Raw genomic sequence first — 24,382 nt, 5'->3', positions numbered from 1 at the left:
GGTATGTGAGGGTATTGCAGGACACGTATGAGGACAGGAGTGTGTGGTAAGAGTGACAGACAGGAGTCTCTGTGGACTATTATGTTTGCAGATTGCATTGTGATCTGTAGTGATAGTAGGAAGCAGGTGAAAGAGAGCCTGGAGAGGTGGAGGTATGCTGTGGAGATAAGAGGAATGAAAGTCAGTAGAAATGAGACAGAACGTGTGTGTTCATGAGAGGGAGACAGGTGTACCAGTGGTTGAGTTTAATTACCTAGGGTCAACCACCCAAAGCAATGTACTGCACACAAGAGAGGTGATGAAGAGAGGCACCCAGGGTGGAGATGAGTGTCAAGGATGATTTATGACAGAAGGATAGCAGGATAAAAGGGAAGATTTACAAGTTGGTAGTGAGACCTGATGTCGTGTGTTGTTTGGAGACGGAGGCACCGACAGAAAGACAGGAGGCCGAACTGAAGATGTTCAGATTTTTGGGAGCAAGCAGAATGGACAAGATTAGAAATGAGTACATTAGAGGGACAGTTTAGGCCAAGCAGTTTGGGGAAAAGGTTAGAGAAGCAACGCTGAGATGGACATGTGCAGAAGAGGGATAGTGGATATATTGAACTGCCAGGCAGGAGGAAAAGAGGAAGACCTCAGAGGAGGTTTGAGGATATAGTGACGGAGGACACGCAGAGAGTTGGTGTGACAGAGGAGGATGCTGAGGAAAAGGTGAGATGGAGCAAGATGATCTGCTGTGGTTACCTTTAAAGAGATTAACTGAAAATTGATCTAAAAAAGAAATTGATCAGTTTTTGGACAACATAACAACATAACTCTTCCAAAATTATTGGACACTCAAGCAATGGCACTGGATTCACCACTGACACCAGGTGAACTCCAGGAAGCCCTGATAAGTATGCACAATAATAAGGCTCCAGGTCCAGATGGCTTTCCTGCAGAATTCTACAAAGAATTCTGGTCGATTCTAGCACCAGTTTTCTACAGAACGTTGTTGGAAATTAAAGAAAAGGGCAGACTTCCATCAAATATGAATTCTGCAAACATTAATCTCCTGCTAAAACCAGGCAAAGACCCTGTATATCCCTCAAGCTATCGTCCAATATCCCTTATAAATGTAGACCTTAAAATAATCTGCAAAGCTCTCTCAAAGAGACTGGAGAAAATAACCCCCCTCTTAATTCATCCTGACCAAACTGGTTTCATAAAAGGTAGGCACTCATCAACAAATACACGTAGATTACTTAATTTGATAGACTACTCATACAGTAAAAACCTAGAAACTACAATATTCTCTTTAGACGCAGAAAAAGCATTTGACAGAGTTAACTGGAAATTTCTATTTGCAACTTTACACAAATTTGGTTTTGGATCCTCTTTCATAAACTGGTTAAAAATATTATATAATTCCCCAACAGCTTGTGTTAGAACAAATGACCAGACATCCTCCAGCTTCTGTCTCTTGAGGGGCACCAGGCAGGGATGCCCACTCTCCCCTTCACTATTTGCAATTTTTATTGAACCACTAGCAGCAGCAATTAGACAGAATTCAGTAATTAAGGGCATAAAATGCAAGAACGTGGAACATAAAATCAGCCTTTATACGGATGATGTGTTACTCTTTCTCCAAAATTCACAAACCAATATCTCTGGGGTGATTGAATTGATAAACTCTTTTGCAAGAATATCAGATTACTCAATTAACTGGTCAAAATCTACAGTCCTACCGATTAATTGCTCCTTCCATAATTCCTCTTCTACACCACTGCAATCGGGAAATATAAAATATTTAGGTATTAATGTTTCTCCCAAGCTTGCAGATCTAACTAAATTAAACCATATCCCACTTTTAAAGAAGGTAGAAGATGATCTGGCTAGATGGAAATGTCTACCCATATCACTCATGGGAAGGGTTGCCGCTATAAAAATGATGGTCTTACCAAAAATAAATTATTTATTCTCAATGATCCCAACTAAACCGCCACAAGATTGGTTCAGATCTCTAGATTCATGTATGTCCAAATTCCTTTGGAAAAATAAACCCCCACGTATAAGCTTAAAAACACTACAAAAGACCAAGGATAAAGGAGGACTAGAACTGCCTAACTTTCAGCACTACTTCTTAGCCAACAGGCTTCAGTTTATCTCAGGATGGCTAAAACACACCCTCTTAGATGAACCTTGGCTAGATGTAGAACAAGCACTCTGCAATAATCTAGAGATCTCAGACCTACCATTTATCAGCTCAAACATCCAACGACATGAATGCTTTAAAAGCATCAACATCAGCTCTTCTCTGACAGCATGGTGGGAGTTTCTAAAATTGACGGCGTCTTCATTAATCCCATGCAAACGTACACCTATCTGGAACAACCCTGACATATTACAAAACAATAATATGATAAACTTTTCAGATTGGAGTGATAAAGGAATCAAATATTTAGAACATATACTAGAAGGAACAGAATTTATTTCATTTGACGGACTAGTTACACAATATGGGATCAACAAGAAAAGATTTTTAGAATATCAACAAATTAAATCCATAGTAAAAAAGAAATTTAAACCGGGTCAAGTTGAACTACAAACACCACCAAGTGTGGTTCAATTTCTTACTCTTAAACCCCCCAAATTACTATCCAAAATATACAGAATGCTTTCTAAAACAGATGAATCAATATCACTTCCTATTGCAAAATGGGAAGCGGATTTATCAGTTAACTTAGACCTAAACTTCTGGTCTCAGATTTGCTTAAAAACCTTTCATCTAATTAGAAATCCCAGTCTTCAATTAATTCAATACAAAATATTACATAGAGTGCACTATACAGGTCATCGGATGTTCAAGATGGGCTTTTCGTCTACCAACAACTGCTCACACTGCCAAACCAATTCACCGGACAATTATATCCACGCTCTTTGGTTCTGTCCACCAGTTCAGAAGTTTTGGCGCGAGATATGTGAAGACTTCTCGAAGTGTCTGAAATGTAACATTCCAACTTCCCCCTTAGTGTGTTTGTTGGGCAGCTTAGATAATGTCACTTCAGAAAAGAATATCGCCCATATGGTTTTCACTGCCCTATGCATAGCCAAGAAAACAGTCCTCATGAACTGGAAAAATAAAAATAATCTTAATTCTAACCAATATAGAAATTATCTATTAGATTACATTAGTCTTGATACAGCCTCTGCCACCACATCAGATCAATTGCTCTGGGCTCCTTTGATCAGCTCCATCACCTAGTGGGGGTGGGGGGTCATAGTTTGGTCTCGCCTTCACTGTTGTGATTGGTGTGGGGGTAGGGACAGGCTTAGGGCGTCGGGGGGTTCCCCGGAGGCATCTTCCTTGGGGGGCTCAACCCGGGGTAGCGGTCATGTCCGGTTAGGGGCTCTGTTGGCTCTCAGGTGACTGTTTCCTCGCGGCTGCGTGCAGCGGGGCTAGGGGAGGGTCTGTGCTGACGGACGTGGGTTACTGACCTGGTAGCCTGGCTGCCCCTGGGTGGGTCCGGGATGGGCGTGAGGTTCTGGGGGCGCTCCGTCTCTGGGCTGGGACCCGGACCGGGCCTCGGGGGCTTGGGTCCTGGTTGGTGTGTTGCCGGGGTTGTGGGCGGGTGGGTGCATGGGGGCCCAGCCCTGGAGCAGGGTGCCGCCGGTGCGTCGAGCCACCTGGGGGGCTCTTCAACTGGTGGGGGAGATTGTCACATCTTGCAGGAGCTTTCCTCTCCTCAGGAGCTCCCTCTGCAGGAGGGGGAGATACAGGAGAGGTGGAGGAAGATCTCAGCCTGGGTGTTTATTGTCTTATGTAGTCTGGAAGATGAGTGGATGGTGGGGTGGGTGCAGTTTTCTCTGTGGTGGGGTTGGGTGGACTGTCCCGGGCTCTGTGGGGCCGGGCGGCGCTGCTGCACTGGGCCCGGTCTGGATGGGCCTGGGCCCCCTTTCCCTGGCGGGTCGCGGAGTATGGGGGTGCCTACTGGGGTCAGCGGGGGAGCTGGCCCCAGGGAGGGGTCACTTGCCCCTCCCTTCCTTCCCTCCCCATCTCCAGCTGCCTCCCTCTTCCCGCTCCACCACAACCACCCACACATGCAGGGCCTTGGAGTAGGGGTATGTCACCAGGGTGCAGAGGAGGCTACCCCCCCCCTCTGTCCCCTTCTGGCTGCCTCTGCCTCAATTTTATCCCACAACTTAGACATTCACATTACTCACACTCTCATTACACATACATATAGGATCTTGGGGGTGGGCACGATACACGGAGTCCAAAGTACCATCAGGGTGTACACCCCACCCCTGGCATCGTTGCCCACCTCTCAATTTTAAATACACGTAGACATTGAGGGCTAGCAGGAGGGACCATGCGCTTACCTGCTGCTCTCTGGCAGGTAGCTCCAAGCCCTCCTGGGTTTTAAATGCACCTTAGAACACACATGCATCAACATTACAATGAGCGGGTGGAGGGAGGTTTGGAGTCTTCTCTCACCCCCATTCTCTGCGACCTGCTGGAGCAGGGGGGCTAGGACTAGGAGGAGGAGTTGGCCGTCCGACTGCGGTCTGGAGTGTGGAGCCTTCCTGCTGCTGCGGAGTCGGGGCGGTCTGCCTCCCCCCACCGCAGGGAAAAGGGAAACACCACCTGGGTCTGGGTGCAGTTCCCCCCTCCAGGGGCGGGGGCACCTAGACCCGGTTTGTAGAGTACGCTTGGGGAGTGTGATCGTGTGTACAACGTCTCTTTATGTCTGTCTCCACGTTGGTTGAGTGTGGAGTAAGTGCATATGAGAGCATGAGGGTGGGAATGGATGTTTGTATCTGTGTGTGCCTGTATGTCTGTGTCTATATGTCAGGTTGGGTGTCAGGCGCCACCTCTCTGGGGACATCTCAGGCCCTCCAAGGTTTGGAGGCCTATCTCCCCCTACCACCACTTCCCCTGCCAGTGGCGGACCCCCTCAGACATCGGTGCGTTGGTGGTTCTTTGTGTCTGGGGATGGGCGTCCAGGTACACACCGGCTCACTCCTTGGCGGCCGCTTATCGGGGCCTGGAGCCTGGGGCTCGCTCGGGCCACTTCGGAGGTGGGGTGTCCCCGGCCTCTCGGCCTGGGGCTCGGTCACTCAGGCGCAGCTGGCTGCCGGCGGAGCTCACGGGCGCGTCACTGCAACTCCCCCTGGCTTCTGCTCCGCGGCTGCTGAGTGAGCCCTCATCTGGGACTCTCCTCAGCTCTTTCCGGGACAGTGGCGCAGCTGCCCCTCTGTTGGTCTTCCTTGGTCTCTTGTGTTCTGGGGGCCTCTGGATGTCTGGAGTTTTGATCTCCTCCACACCTGCTTCACGCCCTGGAGGATGGGGCTGTGGCCCCCCCACACCCTCTAGCAGATTATTACATGAAGGAACCTTTTAAAAAACAAAAAACAAGCGCGTCCATGCTCACAGGTGTACACACGGGTGATCACACCCACAAACTACACCCTTTTTGGCTCCTACCTCAAAGCACACTGTGTTCTGTTGATCTTATGTGCTGCACAATAATGTTTAACATTTAGTATTTACTGTCATATTCCCATATATCATTGTGATGTTGTTTATTCTATTACTCTTGTTCTCTTCTGCTTGCTTTCTTTTTTCTTTCTCAGCAGGTGATCCAGGTGATTGATATATGCATTTTTTTTTTCTCTGCCCGTTCTGTTGGTTTTTGTCTTTTGCCCTTCTCCCCCGTCCCTCTTCTCAGCTGTTTCTCTTTCCCTCTTTCTTTCTCCCCTTCTTTCCCCCAGTCAAGTCTGTCCCGTATTCATTAAGTGAAAATAAAATAAACAATAAAAGGTGAATCAAATGGACCATTACGGCAAGGCTGGGATGGTCAGTTTGGTAAAGTAAATCCGTTGGGCATCTTTCTTTGCCTTTAGACAACAATTCTGATGGCAAAAGAGCCAAACGGGACAGGCCAAAAAAAAGAAAAAAGAAAAAAAAAGAAAATGTAAAGTCCCAGTGGCAATCAGGCACGCTTTTGGTCATGCTTATTGAGGCTGTGAGCTAAGGACTCTCTTGAGTCTTTGCAGAAACAGTAAAGCAAGTTTTACCCATATAAACCTAGAAGGAGATCTATCTGCTCGTGAAAGAAAGCAGGTAAACACACGGCTGCGAGCCGTTTAAGTCTTAAATTGAACGGCCGCAGCCTGGAATCAGACGTGTAACTGAATAAATACAGACAACACCAACTCCCCCAACACTCAGACACAAACAAGACAGACACATGAAATTACGTCTGCATCCTACAGATACCCTTGCAAAGCTGGATGTTGAGAAAAAGAACATGCACTGCAGAAATTTTGAGAGCGTGAAGCGTGACCAGATCCCAACAGACTCAGTTTGAGACAAAGATTGTTTGTTTGTTTGTTTACTAATGAAATGTATTCACATATGTTATAAAACTCTGTAATCTCCAATTATCTCTATATTTTATATAGATTACAAGAACCCTGACACTTGAAGCCCTGTTGCAACCCTAATCTGTTTTTTAAGACTCAGTCACTGTTAAATGATTGCAAACTTCTTCTGTATTGTTAATCATTTATGCCATGACAAAAAAATAAATAAATAAATAAATAAATAAATAAATAAATAAATAAATAAAGAGATTAACTGAAAGAAGAAGTAGAAGAAGACATGTTGCACATGATAGCAAATTTTTCTGTTCAACTGTGTTTAGTTCAGACAGGAGTACCACCTAGTGTGTGGACATCATTTTTCCTGTAAGAGGCAGGAAAAATGATGTCCCCACACTTGTCTAATTGTGTGCTGTGAATTAATCTGACTGCTAACTGCGCTATTCTTACATGTGCACACCTGGATATTAAGCAGATTTTGTACCAGGGATCTGGTAGCAGGTGCACCCCCTCCTACATGCTTTGCAGGAAACGCTTTCACGTAGATCAAATATAGTGTTTCCTGTGGTGAAAATGCTTCTGTAGAAGATCATTACCTGGTGTGTGCCAAGAAAGGGCAACTTCTGAAAATGGCAAAAGTCAGGCACTTGTGTTCCTGCACGTGTACACTTCGTCAGTACATCTGTTTGTCGTGGTTAATATGATGAGGTAACTGACAATATGAATATTATTGAAGCCAAAAAGTTGAGAGAAAAAAAAAGACTTGCCAGGTTTCCTTTTCTTACACAATACTAATGTCTAGACAGCCCAATGCAGTTCTTACAAGAACCATTAACTAAAACCTTAACTAACTAACTAAGCTGTCAAGGCAAGGTTACTGTATGTTGTGTTAGCGAAGGACTGCTTCAGTTGAGCGCGTGGACAATTCTGTACTCTGCGTAGAGGCCACCCGGAACATCAGAAAGCCTCTACAGCACCAGACAAAGCTCGAAATTCAGCTCATTTCCTCCATAACAAACACATTTCAGTTTTCGCTCTGAAAACACCACCCAAGTGAGCTTTCTGCCATTCACGTGTCCAGCGTGATTCACAGCCACCTGCCTTCCGTTCCACGAGTCCAGATCCGCAGTTGTGTTTATTAGCTTAGCTTAATTGTGCATAGCATCTAAAGGTCAGCGCCTGCTGTGATACATTGCTGCCAAAATGGCTTCCAGGGGACACTGTTTCAGATGAATAAACACTGAAAGCTGTACCAACTTCTCTGTCACCATCCTTTACCTCCCAATGTGCAGTGGCATCACATTCAGCTGTTTTCGGGCCCCGCACAAGGTCTTGTGACTGATGGGCACCCACTGGTATGCGCCGCCTCACTGACTTCCATTTCGGCAGGCAAAAGGCAGCAGATTAATTCGCCTGTCAATTTTTCCCCCCACCTTATTTTATTTATTTATTTATTTATTTCTGCAGGAGTCTATGTTTATTGAGATAGGAGGAAGGATGCGTTTGTCCTCCAGTGAATTAAAACATGCAGTCTATATCTGTATAACTACAGCCTTCCTCATGATGAATGGTATTTGACTTCTATGAGTAGTAAACTTCTTCCATTTGGCTGTAAAAGCTGATTTAATGAGAGGGTGACTTGAATAGATAAGCAGATATGGCAGCGGGGATTATTGGGAGGTGAGCTGAATGGGAGATGGATGATGTGCAGTTTATTATCAGTTATGTAAGGCACTTTTTATAAGCCTATACCTGTGGGGCCACCAGGCACACTGCACAACAGATGCAAGATTACCAGCTTGTGTGCAACCTGAGGTCTGTCAGAATGCATATGTGCTTTAGGGGGAGATGTGCATATTTGCGGTGCCCGTCATATTGAATTTTTTATTTATTTATTAGGAACTTCATATACTGAGTGCTGGTAATGTGGGCTGTTTTCAACTAATTTATATGATACGGTTGCACATTGAATGTCTTTGGAAAGCTGTTTTCGGGTGCTCAGACTCATGTTTGTCACGCTTTGATTCACCTTTTTGATTTTCCTCTCACTCCCAGGCTTTGTTGGACAGAGGTCACAGGATGGATCTCTCCAAGTTTCAGAGCACACTCTGGGACGTCCTGACGAGAGGCGACACTGTCAAAGTAAGAGCTCTTTTTTTAATTCTATCAGCCATCTTTTTTCTATCTTTCTTAATATATATATATTAGTGCTGTCAATAGAAATAAAAAAATTAACTAACTAATCTCACAATTTTCTGTTATTAATTGCGATTAATCTCAATTACTTTATTAATAGCCTGGCTCCAATTACATTTTTTTATTCTTTATATTTTAAGTAATTATCGTTGTTCACCGAAGTCCAGTGGTCTCCGGTGAGAGCGACATTCCTTACTTGCACAAGCTTGCTGGACTGCTGAGCCCTCTGGTCCCCATACAAAGTGTGCAGTCTCGACACAATGGTTCCTCTCGAGGGCAGATTGTAACACTCATCTCCTGATGCAGCACGAATGACTTCTCTCAGTCCATCATCTTCTACTATGCTAACTGGTCGGCAGTTTTTAGCTATCCAAACAACCAAGGAATTGGTTACCTTTTCTCTCACATTTCTCTCAGGCAACTTCTTAAAGAGAAACTTTCCACCCAAAAGTCCGCCCTCGTCCATGCTTGCGTGTGTTAGCTAGTGTTAGCTAGATAGTAGCATGGTGTCACTTCTTCTTCTTCTTCTAATCATTTCTGTCAGGCCAAACGCCAGCATAGCACACTGTTGCCCCCTCCTCCAGAGGTCTTAGATTACAGGAAATTAATAAAAAAACAAAATCAGCGTTAAATTTTTTTAATGCATTAAACATTTCGCGTTGATCTTAACAATTAACGCGATAATTTTGACAGCACTAATATATATATATTCTACCTTTTTATTGTGTATATTACGTCTCAGTTACACTAAAACTCAGCAGACTATATCTTTTTGGATGTGTTGTCTATGTGTTGAACTTCACATAGAAAACATCCCCTACACCGTGAAACTACCAACACCAGCCCGAACTGTTACAAGGGAGGATGGATCCATGCTTTTATGTTGTTTACATGAAATTCTGACACTACCAGCTGGATTTTGCAGCAGAAATTGAGACTCTTCTTACCAGATTACATTTTTTGTTCTATTTTCTAATTTTGGTGAGCATGTACAAACTGTAGCCTCAGTTTCCTGTTCTTAGCCAAGTGTGGTCTCGTGCTGCTGTAGCCCATCTGTGTCAAGGTATGATCTGTTCAGAGATTCTCTTCTGCATAACTTGGCTACGTGGTTATTTGTCACTTGACTGACTGTTGCCTTCCTATCAGCTCACAGGAACAAGGAGGACTCTAGAAATTCTCCTGCAGTACCCCTAAAACCCTGTAAAACTAATGGCACACAGCTCAGCTCCTTGGTTATGTTTCTTTAAAGGGGACAGCGCACGTTAATTAACATAAGCACTTAAATTTGTCATGTAAATACACCAGATTTGGTCACACAGACAGGTTTAATCCTTGTTAACTAATGTTGGTGCTTTTAAATCATACAGTAGAGTGGGATTTTATACTTGTGCTAATGTGCTGATGTTATCATTCAGATGAATCATTACGGTGCTGAATGATGCCCTAACAGAGCTCCCAACTTAAGCTGTAAAGCCTTAACCTTGCTTTATTCCTGTATCAGTCTGGCTTCTTGTCACAACCTCTTCTGATGTAAGACACAGGTGAGATTTGGAGGCTCTGCAACCTTCAAAATTGTTGTGTGTTTTTACAGAAGTCCAATTCCAGCCTGACATAAAGGCATTGCAATAGTTTCTCCTAGTTTAGGACAAAACTGTCAAGGAGGCAAAATAGTGTGAGTCGCCTTTTAAGGTTCACCAAAGTAGTCGGACAGGGTACATTTACTCTGCCTCTTGTAGAGAAACCAGCGAACGCTGTGATTCCCCTGAAATTTACCGACTAATAAATGATGCATGACCGAGCCCTGACATCTGTCACTGGGCCCTCCCTTTATATACCTACTGTGGACTGCAAACTTCTCAAGCCTTTCTGTCTGTCCCATTTTTGCTCTTCTCCACACCCAAAACCCATTTCTACCTGCAAATTAAAAAACATTTTCCTACATTAACCGCATACTGTACACGTACACAGAAAAACAAAAGCATCATCTCCAGTGGCTGTGTGCAATAACCTCCAAGAAAAATGTGGAGACAAGAGAAAAAGCCCAGAAGATAATCAGAAAATGAGGAAAAATGGTGTTCCTTTAACCAAAATGTGTAAAAGCTTGATTACTCCAGAGTTATAAATGCAGCTGTCACACCACAAATTACCTCATAACTACTTCCTTTTTGAGTCGGTGCACATCCAGAGTCAATAAATTGCCAGTGTATTTCTTTTCAGAGCGCAGGTTTATAGACCGCATGTTTTCATCAGCGAGTTAAAGCCTAAAAGAAAATGTCCGCTCCTCTCCATCTCCTAAACCGAGGACGCGGAGAGTACCAGATACCATCCTTTCATTTCCTTTCCTCAGATAAAAAGATGAAGGGGGGATGACGGGGGACGAAAGTGAGGCATATCGCTGGGCAGTGGTGATTGAGTCCCTTCACTAAGCCACAGCGAGAATCTGCTCAAATAACCCACTCCACCGATAAGAAGCTAGTCATTTCCATAGACAACTCCCCCCCCCAAAAAAAAACAGTGGGGTTCAGATTACATGTCACCATCCGCCTGGCTTATCTCGGTGTTGCTCCATCACAGAATATGAATTATAAGGCAAACCCCTGCCTCGCCGCTTTTCATTAAAACACCATTGAAACACATACAGACTGAAAATGGATTCATTTTATTTGCAGGATTATTGCTAGCAGAAAAGTTGATGTGCCATAAAAGTTACCAGAACAGCCTTTTATTTTACCCCTGTAACAATTATCTGAATGTTAAAATCGACTCTATTATCATTACTGATAAAAGAAGGAATTCCATGGCTGATAACAAATGAATACATTTTTTATGCCAGCTAGGTGCGGTAACGCTTTATATGATGAAGCACTTTACCGAACAGCGAATAAACAACCCTGTCGCTCTGACAACGCATTCGTCTTTGTACACGTTATGCTTACTGAGACTGATGGTCATGTAGACGAGATTCACTTGGTGCTCAGGAAGCACTGAATTCCCAACTTCCCAACTTTGCGGTTCTATACTGTGGACGTGGAATGGCTGTAATATATGTGAGCTCCCATTCAATCAGTTTTGAGTCTGTCTATTTGTTTACTGTTCATTCTTTCGTTGGATCGCCATTAGCTTCAAACAAAACAAACCACGGCGCATCAATATAACCAGAAAAGGCAAAAACGAGCCGAACGTAAAGACCAGCTAGGCTAAGAGTGAAAAGGTTTCCTACCTCTTATACCTGCTTCTCTTTCTATTAAGTCCAATCCCTTCCTTTCACTATTATACAGCCACAATGCAGGCAAGCAGACATTGAGAGTCTTGCTTGGTAGAAGTGTCCAGATATGGCCCTCGAGCTATGCAGATGTTCATTTTTCTGTGAACCCTAAGATGCTGAAGATGATGAGTGTTTGTTACCTTTCACTGAATACAAAGAGCTACATAAACATTGAGATTTTAGTACTCTAGTGGGTATTATAATATTTATTCATGGCCACGGCCACAGAGCACGTGATAGCCAAAAGGTCGAGGCCATCCTACAAACTGTCGTTGTACCTATAAATACAACCGTATGTGGCGCACAAAAGCTTTTTGTGTGTGTGTGTTACTAAATGAGCACAAGCTGCTTTCTGTTCATTGTGCTTAGGTGCTAATGTGCTATTAGGTAGGAATGACTTTTTTTTTTTTACTGTACTGTCCTCCTGTGCTACTGATTTACAGTTTAAGTGATTTCTTTCCTCTTTTTGAGATGCGAGAGGAACTCTTTATTGACCTCTCCACTGTTTTTTCTCAAAGTATTTTACTTGCTGTGACGTTGCGGATATCTGAAAAACCGCTACAAATGTGCGCGTGGACTGATTGTGATCTCGTAATGCATTTTCATGAAGATGCTTTGCCGTTGGAAGCTCACAGCTTCTGTATGCCACTTAAACATCAGTATGATACTTAGATTGTCAAGAGGTTGCGATCTACCTGTAATCATCTGAGTTTCCATATCGGCTCTTCAATATGCAATCAAGCCTCTCCGTCACAGCCATTACCTTCTAGCCATATGCTCAGTTTCAGCTGCTTACCGAAGCATTCGTGTTACAGTTACATGATGAATGTGGGCTTGGAGTGCAGATTCTCAGCTTTAATTTGAGGCTATTCGCTTCAAAATTGGAGAAAGTGTTAAGGAAATACAGCTAATTTAATATGAAGCTACCTTTTCCCCCCAAGGAACCAAAAGGTAATTGAACAATTGACTCAAAAGCTTTTTTATGGACATGTGTGGGCTATTCCTTTGATGTGTCTTCATCAATTAAGCAACTAAAAGGGCTGGCATTTGCATCTGGAAGCTGCTACTGTGAAGCCACAGCATGGGGTCCGAGAGGCTCTCGGGCCGTTCTCAGTCTGCAGAAGTGAAACCAAGCCTTTAGAAACAGCTCTTTAGGTGTGGCCAAAAAAACATACTGGTAAGCTGTAAGGGCAGCACTTATAAACAGGCATGAGTCTCTCATGGAAGCAACTGCATGGGCCCAGGAATCACTGTGCATGAACAGAGCTAACCACGACATCCACAAATCCAGGCTAAAGGCTCTGACATGCAAAAAACATGATCCAAAAGCACCACCATCCTATTACAACAGCATGGCTCCATAGTAGAAGACCCCGGGTGTCGAGTTGCTGACTAAAACCAGTTGTAGCAACATGAAATTAAAAATTTTAAAAAAGGAGATCAAGACCTACAGTAGGATCAGACGAGAATGGGACACAGTCCTCTCCTGTAAATCCAGCAGCTGGTCCGCTCAGTTCCCAGATGTTTGCAGACTGTTTGCCAGTAGAAGCGAGGATGCTACAGAGTGGTAAACATGGCCCTGTCACAACTTTTTATAATATGTGTTGTTGCCGTTAAAGTTGAAATGAGCCGGTGTTTTTTATGAAAGTGGGACATTTGATATGTTTTCTATGTTCTGGTATTGAGAAAATGTGAGTTTATGAGATTTGCACATTATTAAATTTAGCTTTTATTTACATTTTAACCACAATCCTCAGACCTCCAAGATCCTGACTGCACGTCGGTGGAAGCAGATGAAGGGTCTACGGATGATGAGTGGTTAACAAAAGGGCCTGGGGAGGGGAGGGGCCAACAGCAGAGTTCACTGGGAACAGGAGAACCGCCAAAAAAACTTAAAAGATGAAAAAATACAGCAGGAAAAGCAGAGACGGTGGCTGCAGTGGACACTTCATAGTTTTTAACACTTGGTTCCACTTCAGCTGTTTCTATGTTATAGCTTCGATTTCCTCCACAGTTGGCTGACGGACCAACAACAGCACAAGCAAGAGTGGCTCACACACATCGGCATACTTTGTACCCCGCCTGCACCTGGCAGAGAGGCCGTCCCTGTGCTACCTCTGCTGGACCATAAATTCCGCTTTACACAGCGTGACAACTTTTTTGGAGCTGGGCTTGTACACAGAGCCCTGGGCAGCTTAACTCCATGAACCTGCTGCAGCTTTTTCTGCTAGTACTGGAACACGGACAACTGGGGTGTGATATCTGAAACTCTGAAACTCCGAAACTCCGGCTTCAAGTTAAAAAGGAACACGGAGAGACGTGTGATCACGGCATGAGGTCCCTCAAACTGAAAACAGCAGCTTGGCTAAGCATCAGCAGAATACAGATAATTTTTTGTCGCTGTCCAGATACGTCTAAAACCCAACTACATATGTTACCCTTCTTTCATTTTCCTGAGACGCCCACATTGAAACTCCTGATCAGGAGAGGGGTGTGTTATACAATGTGCTACGTCAAAACTGACAGTCTTGACCTTATTACACACACACAAAGGGACCGTGTGCAGTTGTGTTGTATTGAAAGCGTTCGCAGCAGCTGCAGCAGCTAATGGCATGTTGTTATTCCACGCCATGCTTACGTCCCCTGCACAATGCTCATCCCGGCAACGGAGGTAGTCACAGATACAAAAGCCGTGACAGCACTTGCTGCGTCGAAAGCAAACACGGCTAATGAATCACCAACTCTCCTAAGCCTAATTAGGACCTAATTATTCAGTCTTTTTTTGTTTTTTTGTACATTTTTAAATGACGTTAACCTTCCCTCATTTGTCTTTTCATAGAATTGCAACATCACTGCTGGCCTTAGTTACAGTAAATAACATTTCAGGAGGAATTTGTGCAGCCCACTAAAAGCTCGCACATCAACTTTCTTACTTATTTGTTTTGTTTTCGTTGTATTTCTGGGTTTTGGATTTGAAAGAACACTTGTGTTTAAAGCTGGTGGTAACTGCAGTTCGATATCACTGATTTGACTGGCAGTAAATGTACAGTTTTTGAGTTGAAATATTTAAAAGCAATAAATCCTCAGTATGTAATTTACCCATAATAGACTAACAGTGCTTGTTTTCCCAGTGTGCCACATCTATCAAACATCACAATGCAAATAAAGAAAAAGAAGAATCAGTAGCAAAAGCTTTGGATATATAAAGATTACAGCAGAATTAGAAGACTATGTCGGGGACTGGGAGCTCAGGCTGTGGAGACTGATGTGCTGTTAAGGGTACATTTGTGTGAACATTTAATGGACCCCCTGCTGGTGTCCCCGTCGCACCCCATGTAAAAAAGCCTGAGCAAGCTTGACATCAAAAGCATTTGGGGGACTCTCCATCTATCTATAGTAGCACATTTTCCTCATCTCCCCGCCACCCCCTCCCCTCGCCACTCCTTTTTAAGCAAAAACAACTTTGGTGAATATTTCATGGGGTATATTGCCTCAGTTTCACAAGGAGAGTGGCACGCGATGACGACTGACAAGCCCCGCACGCCGGCGTCCGCTAGGAGACAGCCTTTCTTTTCGGTCTGCCTCCCCGACACTCCTACTTCTTCTTTTTTTCCTGCCTCACGTTTTCCTTCTGTCAGAGATACAACAGTTCTTTCAGCTGAGAGTCTGGCTCCTGATCATTTAGCTGTTTCTTTAAAATTTAGCATGACTACAGAACTTCTGCTGATCCATCTGACACTGTTAGCTAAAATGCCAACATATGGATAAAAATCTGTTTTTTTTTTCCCTTCCCACAGGCTGAATCATTTATAGCACTAAATGATACGATTACCCGCCTTAAAGATTATAGAGAAACTTAACTGCTTCTTTCAGCAACTTACACATTTACATAAATGGCTACGTCATCAACCTTCACAGCCCCGTTTCTCCCTTCTGATTTCGAAAAAGCCGCACCGTTCTGTGAAATCTGAAACCATTAAATGATGCCTCTAGATTATCACATATATTGTTTCTTTTGGCTCTTACAAACTCCAGCACCAAGCTCTCAAAACCATATTTCTCAAGCTTCGCTGATCGCCGTTACCGTCATTGGAAGACACACTTCATTTCCCTTCCCAACTTTCATTTTCATGGAGGGATGAGGAAAAAGGCCGCCTTTCTAACGCCGCTTAGACAGTATGCACACTTTTCTCCGCTCCCAGCTCTCTGATTTAATAAACACCGTGCTTGTGCTTGACTTACAGTAGCTTTCCGCCTTGCCCCGCTCAGCGTGATGAGCAGCTGAATGGTGTCACAGTTAAAAGGGGTGGCTCTGTTGCTCTGTTGTGACAACATTCGTTTGATGTTGAAGTGGTAGTTCTTGGCTGCCATGTTCTCCCCTTCTGCTCTTTTACTTTCTTGTTCCTGTTCTGTCTGGATCTCATCGCTGTCACGCTTTTGAGGAGCCAACTGGCATGACCTGAAAGTGCGAGTGCGTCGCACAAGCTGCTGTTTTTCTCAGCGCTGATAGCCATCACCTTCTGATATATACGTGCAGAGAAATGCGGGTTTAACTAACCTTAATAGTCTGTGTTATCTCACCTGGAGTCTCTGGATTCTGCACCGCGTTTTTCTTTTTAATAGTTCATCGCAGTAGCTTGTACACTGTATGCCGACACTATGTGCCACTTCCCAGAAGGCATGACTCACACAGTAAAAGGTGCAAAATGCACATCTGGAATCGTAATATTTCTCTCTGTCAAAGATAATTTCATCTCATGCAAAAACACAACTTAACGTGTGATAATAAGAACGTTCTCTCCCAGTGAAAGAAGATTTTGTTAGCAAGTGCCATTAAAATTAATCAAAAGATTGGCTTGTTAAAAAACCACCGTGACTCATTCTGTCACTATTCTCGCTGCGAGCTCGAGATACAGAAGAGCGAAAGCGCCAGCAGACACGTATGGGATCGGAAAAAGAAAACCACTTAGGGCGTCTGTGTCCTTTGTTTGAGCAGCGTCGCAGGGAGGGGTGGTGCGAGGAAGAGTGGAGAAGGCAACCGGGGGGAAGATTTTTCACATCTGCCCAGCCTGAGGCCCAAAATATGTGGCACTTTCCTCGTCACCGCGTCACCAGCCATCCGTTCTCGCCTGTCATTATTTTACCTCTTGCAGAGGACACACGCTGTCTCTCAGACACACATATGGACTCTTCCACCAGCACACACTGCCTGTGCTGCCTTGATCTACTCTTAAATTCTGCCAGCATCAGATCCTAAAATGTGGCCAAGTTAAACAGAATGAACGGAAAGACAGAGCACTTTAATATTTTTGGTGCGGGTAAAGAAGTTCAGTCATCATTAAACTGTAGAATCTAGACCAGACTTTTCATGTTTGATAACGGTCAGTGGCAATTCCTACTGACAGGAAATGACATGTTTTGAACTTTAATGCACTGATCTAAGCAGGTTGACCTGGGCCATCTAAAACTTGGTCAGGAAAGCTATAAGGAGGTTGGATTACTTATTCTTGAAAACAGTGAGTTTGCATCAAATAGCATGATTTCGATATTTTACCATAAAGCACAAAATTGCTGTAACTTTCAACAAATTTCACCTTTGCCTTACCTGAACACACCTATACACCAGTAGCCAGCAATAGTTAGACTACCACAAAGCTGACAGGAGGCCTTTTATACTTTGATGAACCTCTCTTTATAGGTTCCATTCAATTCAATTCTATTATATTTATGTAGCGCCAAATCACAGCATCTTAGGGTGCTTCATATTGTAAAGACACTACAGTACAGTTAAAACACCAACAATCAGACAACCCCCATGAGCAAGCGCTTGGTGACAGTGGGAAGGACAAACTCCCCTTTAACAGGAAGCAACCTCCGGCAGAACCAGCCATAGGTATAGGCAGCCATCTGCTTTGACTGGTATAAACAAAAAGCTTGCCAAAAGGTGGTGATGAAGAAACAATCAGTGCATCATGGGAAGCCCCCAGCAGCCTAGACCCATTGCAGCATAACTAAAGGCAGATACGGGATCACGTGATCCAACCCTAACTAGATGCTTTATCATAAAGAAGAGTCTTAAGCCTAACCTTGAAAGTAGAGAGGTTTACCACATCCACCTCAAAAGTGATTTAAATGAACTTCAGACCTTGACGATGCTTCTCTGTGAAAGTTGTGAATTTTCATTTCCACCTGGTGGAATGATGAATCACCATGAAAGAGGAAGTTATTGCTGAGGGGCCAAGAAAGCTTGAGAAGTTATGAAACTTGACACACACATCCGACGTGATGAAGACTTTCATATCTTATGGGTCGTGCTAGTGGATTTGGCAAATTGGTGCCACCCACAAAATTTCAGTAGCATCCCTGGTGCTGCGTTTAATCTAATCGTCAAATATTTGATCAAACTCAGCGCCACATAATGTCAACAGGGAATCAGCATCATTTAGGTTATAAACTGTGTATAAAATTAGCATTTTTGTTCCATGTATAATTTACAGCAACAGGACATCTGGTTACTGAGGGTTATGGTATGACACCTAGTGGGCACCGAAGTCATAAGGCAGCAGACTGAACAATAGTGTGAATCACGTGATTTCAGCAAATGTCACGATTGCAGCTTTTGCATTGAGTTCACTGTGCATAACTTGTTGGGTCAAAGTAAATGAAACGTGCTGATTTGATCTTCAGCTTTAAATGTGATACACAAATGTTTTCCATAGTAATTACAGAAACCAAACTGAATTCAGCGGGCATGATCTGCGAATTGTCATCTCAACAAATCTCCAGGCTTCTAGAGTCGCCTTTGCAAAGGATCTTTGCTGTATATCCTCATCCTTAGAGAAGAGGTTGCATTGGTTGTCATAGCCCAACCAGCAGAAATTTGGATTTGTTTTAAGACTGAAGCTACTTTCTCTAAGATTTGATTGCGCTTTTGATTTGACAAATCAGAAAATGCTCTATTTAGCAATCCATCTTCTTAGCTCATCTCACTGATGGACCACTGAGCTCGTACCATGGCTCATACCACCCACAATTCACAAGTCACTACTCTTAGCACAGTTTAGTCAGCTAATGGATCTTCACCCAAACTGTGCTCAAGATTAAGATTGTTTCTTTTTATGCTTCACACAGGACGGTAATCTGTAAACTGTGATGTGCTGTGAGCCGACGTTCTTATTTTCTTCTTATGGTCCTTCTTTGTAAGACAACACATGAAAAACAACCGATTTTACCAGTAGAGTGCAATGACTTGAGTTCGGTTGGTCGGATGGTAAAATGGGTTTGCTGACTCTAAGTCGTGACAACGTCGATCCTCCTTTACTCCACACTGCTGATTCTACAAATGCCGCAGTCATGTTCACTTTGTGTTATCAACAGTGTCAAGAGGCAGAGGAGCTGTGCAAACACTGAGCCGTTGCCCCTCGGTTCCTGTGCAAAGATACACGTCGTGTCATAAACACTGCTGTCTCCACATTAATCCTAAACATGACTTCGGTACAGATGAAGCTGGTGTATTAAATTTCTCTAACAGCTTCCCTTTAAATCAACAGAAAGCTGTTGGGCTTTTATACTCGGTGAGTTGCGGCTTCACAGTCTGTGCAGTCTGTTATATTGGGCTTTGTGGCTATAACATATCCATCAAAACTTGGACCGAGGTGAAACTTTGACAATCTATCCATCAGCCACTCTGCTTCTCAGCCAGACAGTCAATGACCAGCTGTAAATGATCCTGTAAGCCACTGGCTGTTAAAACGCTCTCACTGCTACATTTTACAAGAAATGTATACCCGGTAGGAAACAGAAGGAAGAATATTAAGCATTGAACCAATGCTGAGAGATGGGCAATCCCACAGATGTGCACCGAGCACAAACACACACACGGTGAAGTCAAATAGACACAAAAGCATGTGAGAAAAAAAATCTTTATAATATGATACACTCACAGCACACGAATGCTGCTGTGGGAATTCAGTGTAACACACACATAGAGGGAGGCTCTGTCTCTCCTAGTTGGCTGTCATGAATATAGGTCTGCCAAACTGAGCAACAACAACAACCAAAAAAAAAAGAAAAGAAAAGAAAAAACAGTGGAAGTATTACATAAGTTAGGATTCTCTGTGATTTGAACCTAACTCAGCGGTGCTGAGGCGGCTGTTTAAATTGCATCAGTTCCTCTGATGTAAATGTGTATAGCCTTCAACTCCCTCAGAGCTTTTAGTCATTTATTTTGATTAGGGCTGTATTTATAAGATAAGTCTCTTAAGTAAGTCGCCTGGGATAACGGGTTGGCGAGGATGGTGGTGGGGGAACAAAATGAAGTCTGTTTGATGATTATAAATTCCGAAATATCTGCTTGTCAATTAATTAGCTGCTTCCTGGGTATGTGTGCCCCTCTTTTCATTTACTGGGCCCAGCTCTCCATGGACAAATACCCGCGATGCACCCATTGTATGTCTAAGCAGTTACACGCATCTCCAGCAGCTGGGGAGCGGAGAATAAAGATCCTTCAAAGGCAGACAGTTTTCAAGAGCAAGCCTCTGTTTTCTTGTGCCGGCTGATTTCTGAGAGCAGCGTATTTGGCTGCTTGAAGGCTTTACTCTGCCAGTGTCTCACTCTCAGACACAAACAACTGGAGAATGATGTGGATGTGAAGAGATAGGTAGAATGAGAAGACTGCACTTGAAGTGAAGCTTCCATCATTTCTGCCTGTGGTAATACCACATTACGTGCAGGAAACTTGTCTTGTTGAGGTCTTTGTGGTTAGGCGAACCTTGACCATTGTCACGAAGATACTGTATCTATTTATAACTCCGCAATACTAGCTGGATTTTTAAATGAATGGAAAAGGATAAAGGATTGAAATATATTTTATATATTCAATAAAAATAAAGCATACATGGATATATTCACTGGTCATCTAGACCAAGTTACTGACTAGCACAGTATGTTATGTCATTTACATTGCATACTGCATATTAGCAAGCTAGCATAAATTATTTTTGTCCCCACATAATATTTAATTGTAGTAACTAGCCAACATGTTTGGTATTGCGATTCTAAAATTTAAGCTCTCCTCACTTTTTGTATACTGAACCATTTTAAGAAATTAAATTCCAATTTATTTAGATAACACATTAAGGCATTAAGACCCTACAATAATACAGAGAAAACTGAAACAGTCAGACGACCCATATGAGCAAGGATTTGGTGACAGTAGGAAGGAAAAACTTCCTTTCAACAGGAAGAAACCTCCGGCAGAACCAGGCTCTGGGAGGGGCAGACATCTGCTGAGACAGGTTAGTGGTGAGGGGAGGGAGACAGGACAAAAGACACGCTGTGGGAGAGACCAAGAGATTAATAATAATTCATAATTAAATGCAGAGTGATGCATAAACACACAGGGAGTGAAAAAAGGTGAACGAAGAAGAATTAATCATTTAAAGCAGCTATTTTGTGTTTTCAACTGTTACTCTTTAGAAATTGCATTTGTATGCAACTAAAAACAACATAATAGTGCTTGAATTATGTTTCCTGTTAGCATAATGAGAAAACTTTAATGAGTAATCTGTTTAGTGAGCTGTAAATGTGTTGATAATAAATGCATCAGCTCCTGTGTCCTTGAAACACCGATGCACTTCATTGGGATTTGTAGATTGGGGATTTTTAGCACATCCAGTCAAATGACTGGTCCATCCATCGACCTGTCCGTCCAAAGTTCACAGTTATTGGTCAGACTTTAATCAAACATGTGCACAATGGTTACCTAATGGATGTTCAAAGTGTCTCTCAACATCAGTGTTGCGTTTGTCATTTCATGGTGAGTTGGGTGAGCTACTACTTGGCTGACCTTGTGTTTTTTGTTTTTTTTTTATCATTTCAGCTTTGTTTTTTGTATTTTTCCTTTTGTACTGGCATTTGTATGTTCACAGTTTGACAGCTCAGAGGCTTAAAAAAAGTAGGAAATGTTTGACCAGAACTGCAGTTTATCAAAAAGGTACTAGAGGCTGACTCTGAAAATGCACGATAAAATACCCAAAATATAGCATGGTAGAATAAATGGTTTTAATCCATCTGTTTTCAGGTTTGTTGACTGCTTATTAAGTTTAGCGTCAGGGAATGGGTCCATATTGCCCATAGATGCTAATGCAGAAGTCCCTCCCTGAATTCTGTCTAAAGGCCACCAGATGGTGATAGCTGTGGTTACAAAAATACTTCCGGTCCTATAGAAGTCGATGGTGAAACTGCTTTCTGAGTTGACACAAACCTGCTGAGTTTATGAAATCGGTCGATCATGTCAGGTCATTTAATCGAAAAGTTGTTTGAAGGATTGATTGAATGAAGGATTATCTGTGGTGTGAAACGGCACACTCATTAGCTAACGAGTTGTCATCATAGTTGACATCATAGCACAATCAGCAGTTAGCCTAATATGCATGTGCTTGGACTGGACTGTGGGGGCGGGGCTTTAGCTATGCCAGACTAAACCTGTGCAGGGGAGAACATGCAAACTCCATGCAGAAAGGCCCTGCCAGTCAGAAGGTTCAAACCCAGAACCTGCTAGCGACAGTGAAGCTACAGTGCTAATTGTGCTAACACAGTGCTAACTGTGCTAACACATTGCTAACCAGTGCAGGTGTTGCTCATTGACGTTTGTGTCTATAGTGTCTATTGTATTTTTTTTTCCTTTTTTAATAAATGTCCTGTTTGGAACATTCTTTAAATGCAAGTGAAAGGCTGCTGGTTCAATTCCAAACCTTCTTTTGGGAAGGGTGTCTGTGTAAAAGTCTGCTAAATCAAACATGTGGAGCTATCTGCTGCGGTAACAAAGGAGTAGCTGAAATGCAATAAGCAGGGATCTATGTCTTAAGCCTTACCTTGTTAACCAAGGTCACAAGCATTAGCAAATAATTTAGCACTCCAGCATATTCTCTGAATATGGTCACTTTTGGCTCTAACAAAAAAAAAGATGGCAGTGGGATGAAAGCTGTTATCAAGGCTTCAAAATACAGGTTCCTGCGTCTGTCGATCCTGCTTTATGCTATCCCTGCTGATTTCTAACACATAAAATAGCATAATTTCAATCGAATAGGTTCAGTACAAATTCCCTGGCAGATTTGAAGATTTCAGAACCTGAGCTCACAAAGCTTCATGGGAGTAACGTTGTGTGTTGTTTCTTTAAAATGCTTGTCAAACAGAGTTACTCGGTGACATGTTCTCTTAAGGTTTTTTTCTTTTTTCCCTTTCTTGCATGACAATTTTCACATTTGTATTCAGTCCAATCTGTCAAAAATATTCGGAACTGCAAACACTGCATGCGATGTCACCGTGATCTTAAGCAGGTTTTTGTTCTCCTCAGAGGTGGTGAGTCACACTGCATTTGGCAACGCCTCTCACTCGCACAGTTGAGTTTACAGTCTGGTTTCCAGTGAAGGAAAAAAATGTGACAGCATGCAGCATGCGACAAGTCATCAAATCAGACCTATATTTCCTCCATCCCATATGTGGGAATCTTGTCATATTTAGTCCTCCTCAACATCATGATAGCTCCAGAAAGAGTGCGTGTTTTGCAAAATGTTCTTTTTAATACAGAATGCCTACAAGCATCAACAACAGAATACAGCTCGACTGAAATAATCCACGTTTCCTAACCTCAGGTAGATTCCCAGCTACAGATAAACATAAATATTTTGAGATTTCATATTTTTCATATGTTTTGCTGCCACAGCTTAATACTCCAAAAATATTTATTCTGGGAGGGATTAGGCGATTACTGTATCTAAACCTACCTTGCGTGAGGTGAGGCTCCTCGACGCGGTTTGAATCTTTAGAAATGAACGTGGCATCTTTTAAAAGAAAATTAAAGACCCAAAATAGTTTTGGCTTTTTCCTGTTTTTCCCCTGCGATCTGAAAGCGAACACTTGCATCCAGACATGTTGTCTTTCATCATTAAACTGTCTTGCAGAGGCTCCCGGGAGCCTCTTTGAGCACAGAGAGGAACCATGTATTTTAAAACAAGTGTCTCCTCTCTCTGGTGGGAGGTGTATATTAGAGTCATGGACCTGAGTTGAAATGATCTTAAAAAAGAAAAAAAAAATAGCTTCTCATGTCTTACACACGCACACATCCACGGGCGCCTTTGTTGTCGCTTTATACATTAACGCAGGTGATACCCAAGGTCTCACAAGTGTGCAGATCTTTGACCTTGTTTTCTCTCCCCTCTCTGCTTCCATTATGTGCTTGTAGATCAAAGACACGCAGGGTGCTCCAGGCAGTCTTTCCAGTGAAGATCCTCACTTAAAGGCAGCTGACAGAGGTGAGTTATTAAACCTTACCACTGCTCTAGTGACCTCGCCCCTTCCCCTCACAATTTAAAACCCCTCTTTTAAAGATTCACCACAAAGTAGCCACAAGATAATGTTCGTAGCAAGCCTCTCAGTGCTGCACATGCTTATGAGTTGATTTCTCAGAATACATTAATCTCTTTTTCTGTTAGATTTTTACCCTCCACACAAGAGCTGACAGGTTTGTTGGCCTATTTTAATTAATGCGATACT

At 43.0% G+C, this 24,382-nt stretch overlaps 1 protein-coding gene across 1 annotated transcript in view; it reads left to right on the top strand.

Moving 5' to 3' along the window:
* The window catches only part of LOC308395135 (glucosidase 2 subunit beta-like), a 184,071-nt gene that overhangs the window by 52,415 nt on the left and 107,274 nt on the right, over window positions 1–24,382 (top strand). Inside the window, exons 9-10 of the mRNA XM_080879830.1 lie at window positions 8,422–8,508; window positions 24,072–24,141. Coding sequence (XP_080735956.1) covers window positions 8,422–8,508; window positions 24,072–24,141 — 157 coding nt within the window. The remainder of the gene's footprint in view (window positions 1–8,421; window positions 8,509–24,071; window positions 24,142–24,382) is intronic.

Source organism: Rhamphochromis sp. 'chilingali' (genome assembly GCF_963969265.1).
Source record: "Rhamphochromis sp. 'chilingali' genome assembly, chromosome: 1".
Classification (NCBI taxonomy): Eukaryota; Metazoa; Chordata; class Actinopteri; order Cichliformes; family Cichlidae; genus Rhamphochromis; species Rhamphochromis sp. 'chilingali'.
This window is presented reverse-complemented; position numbering and strand designations above follow the sequence as displayed.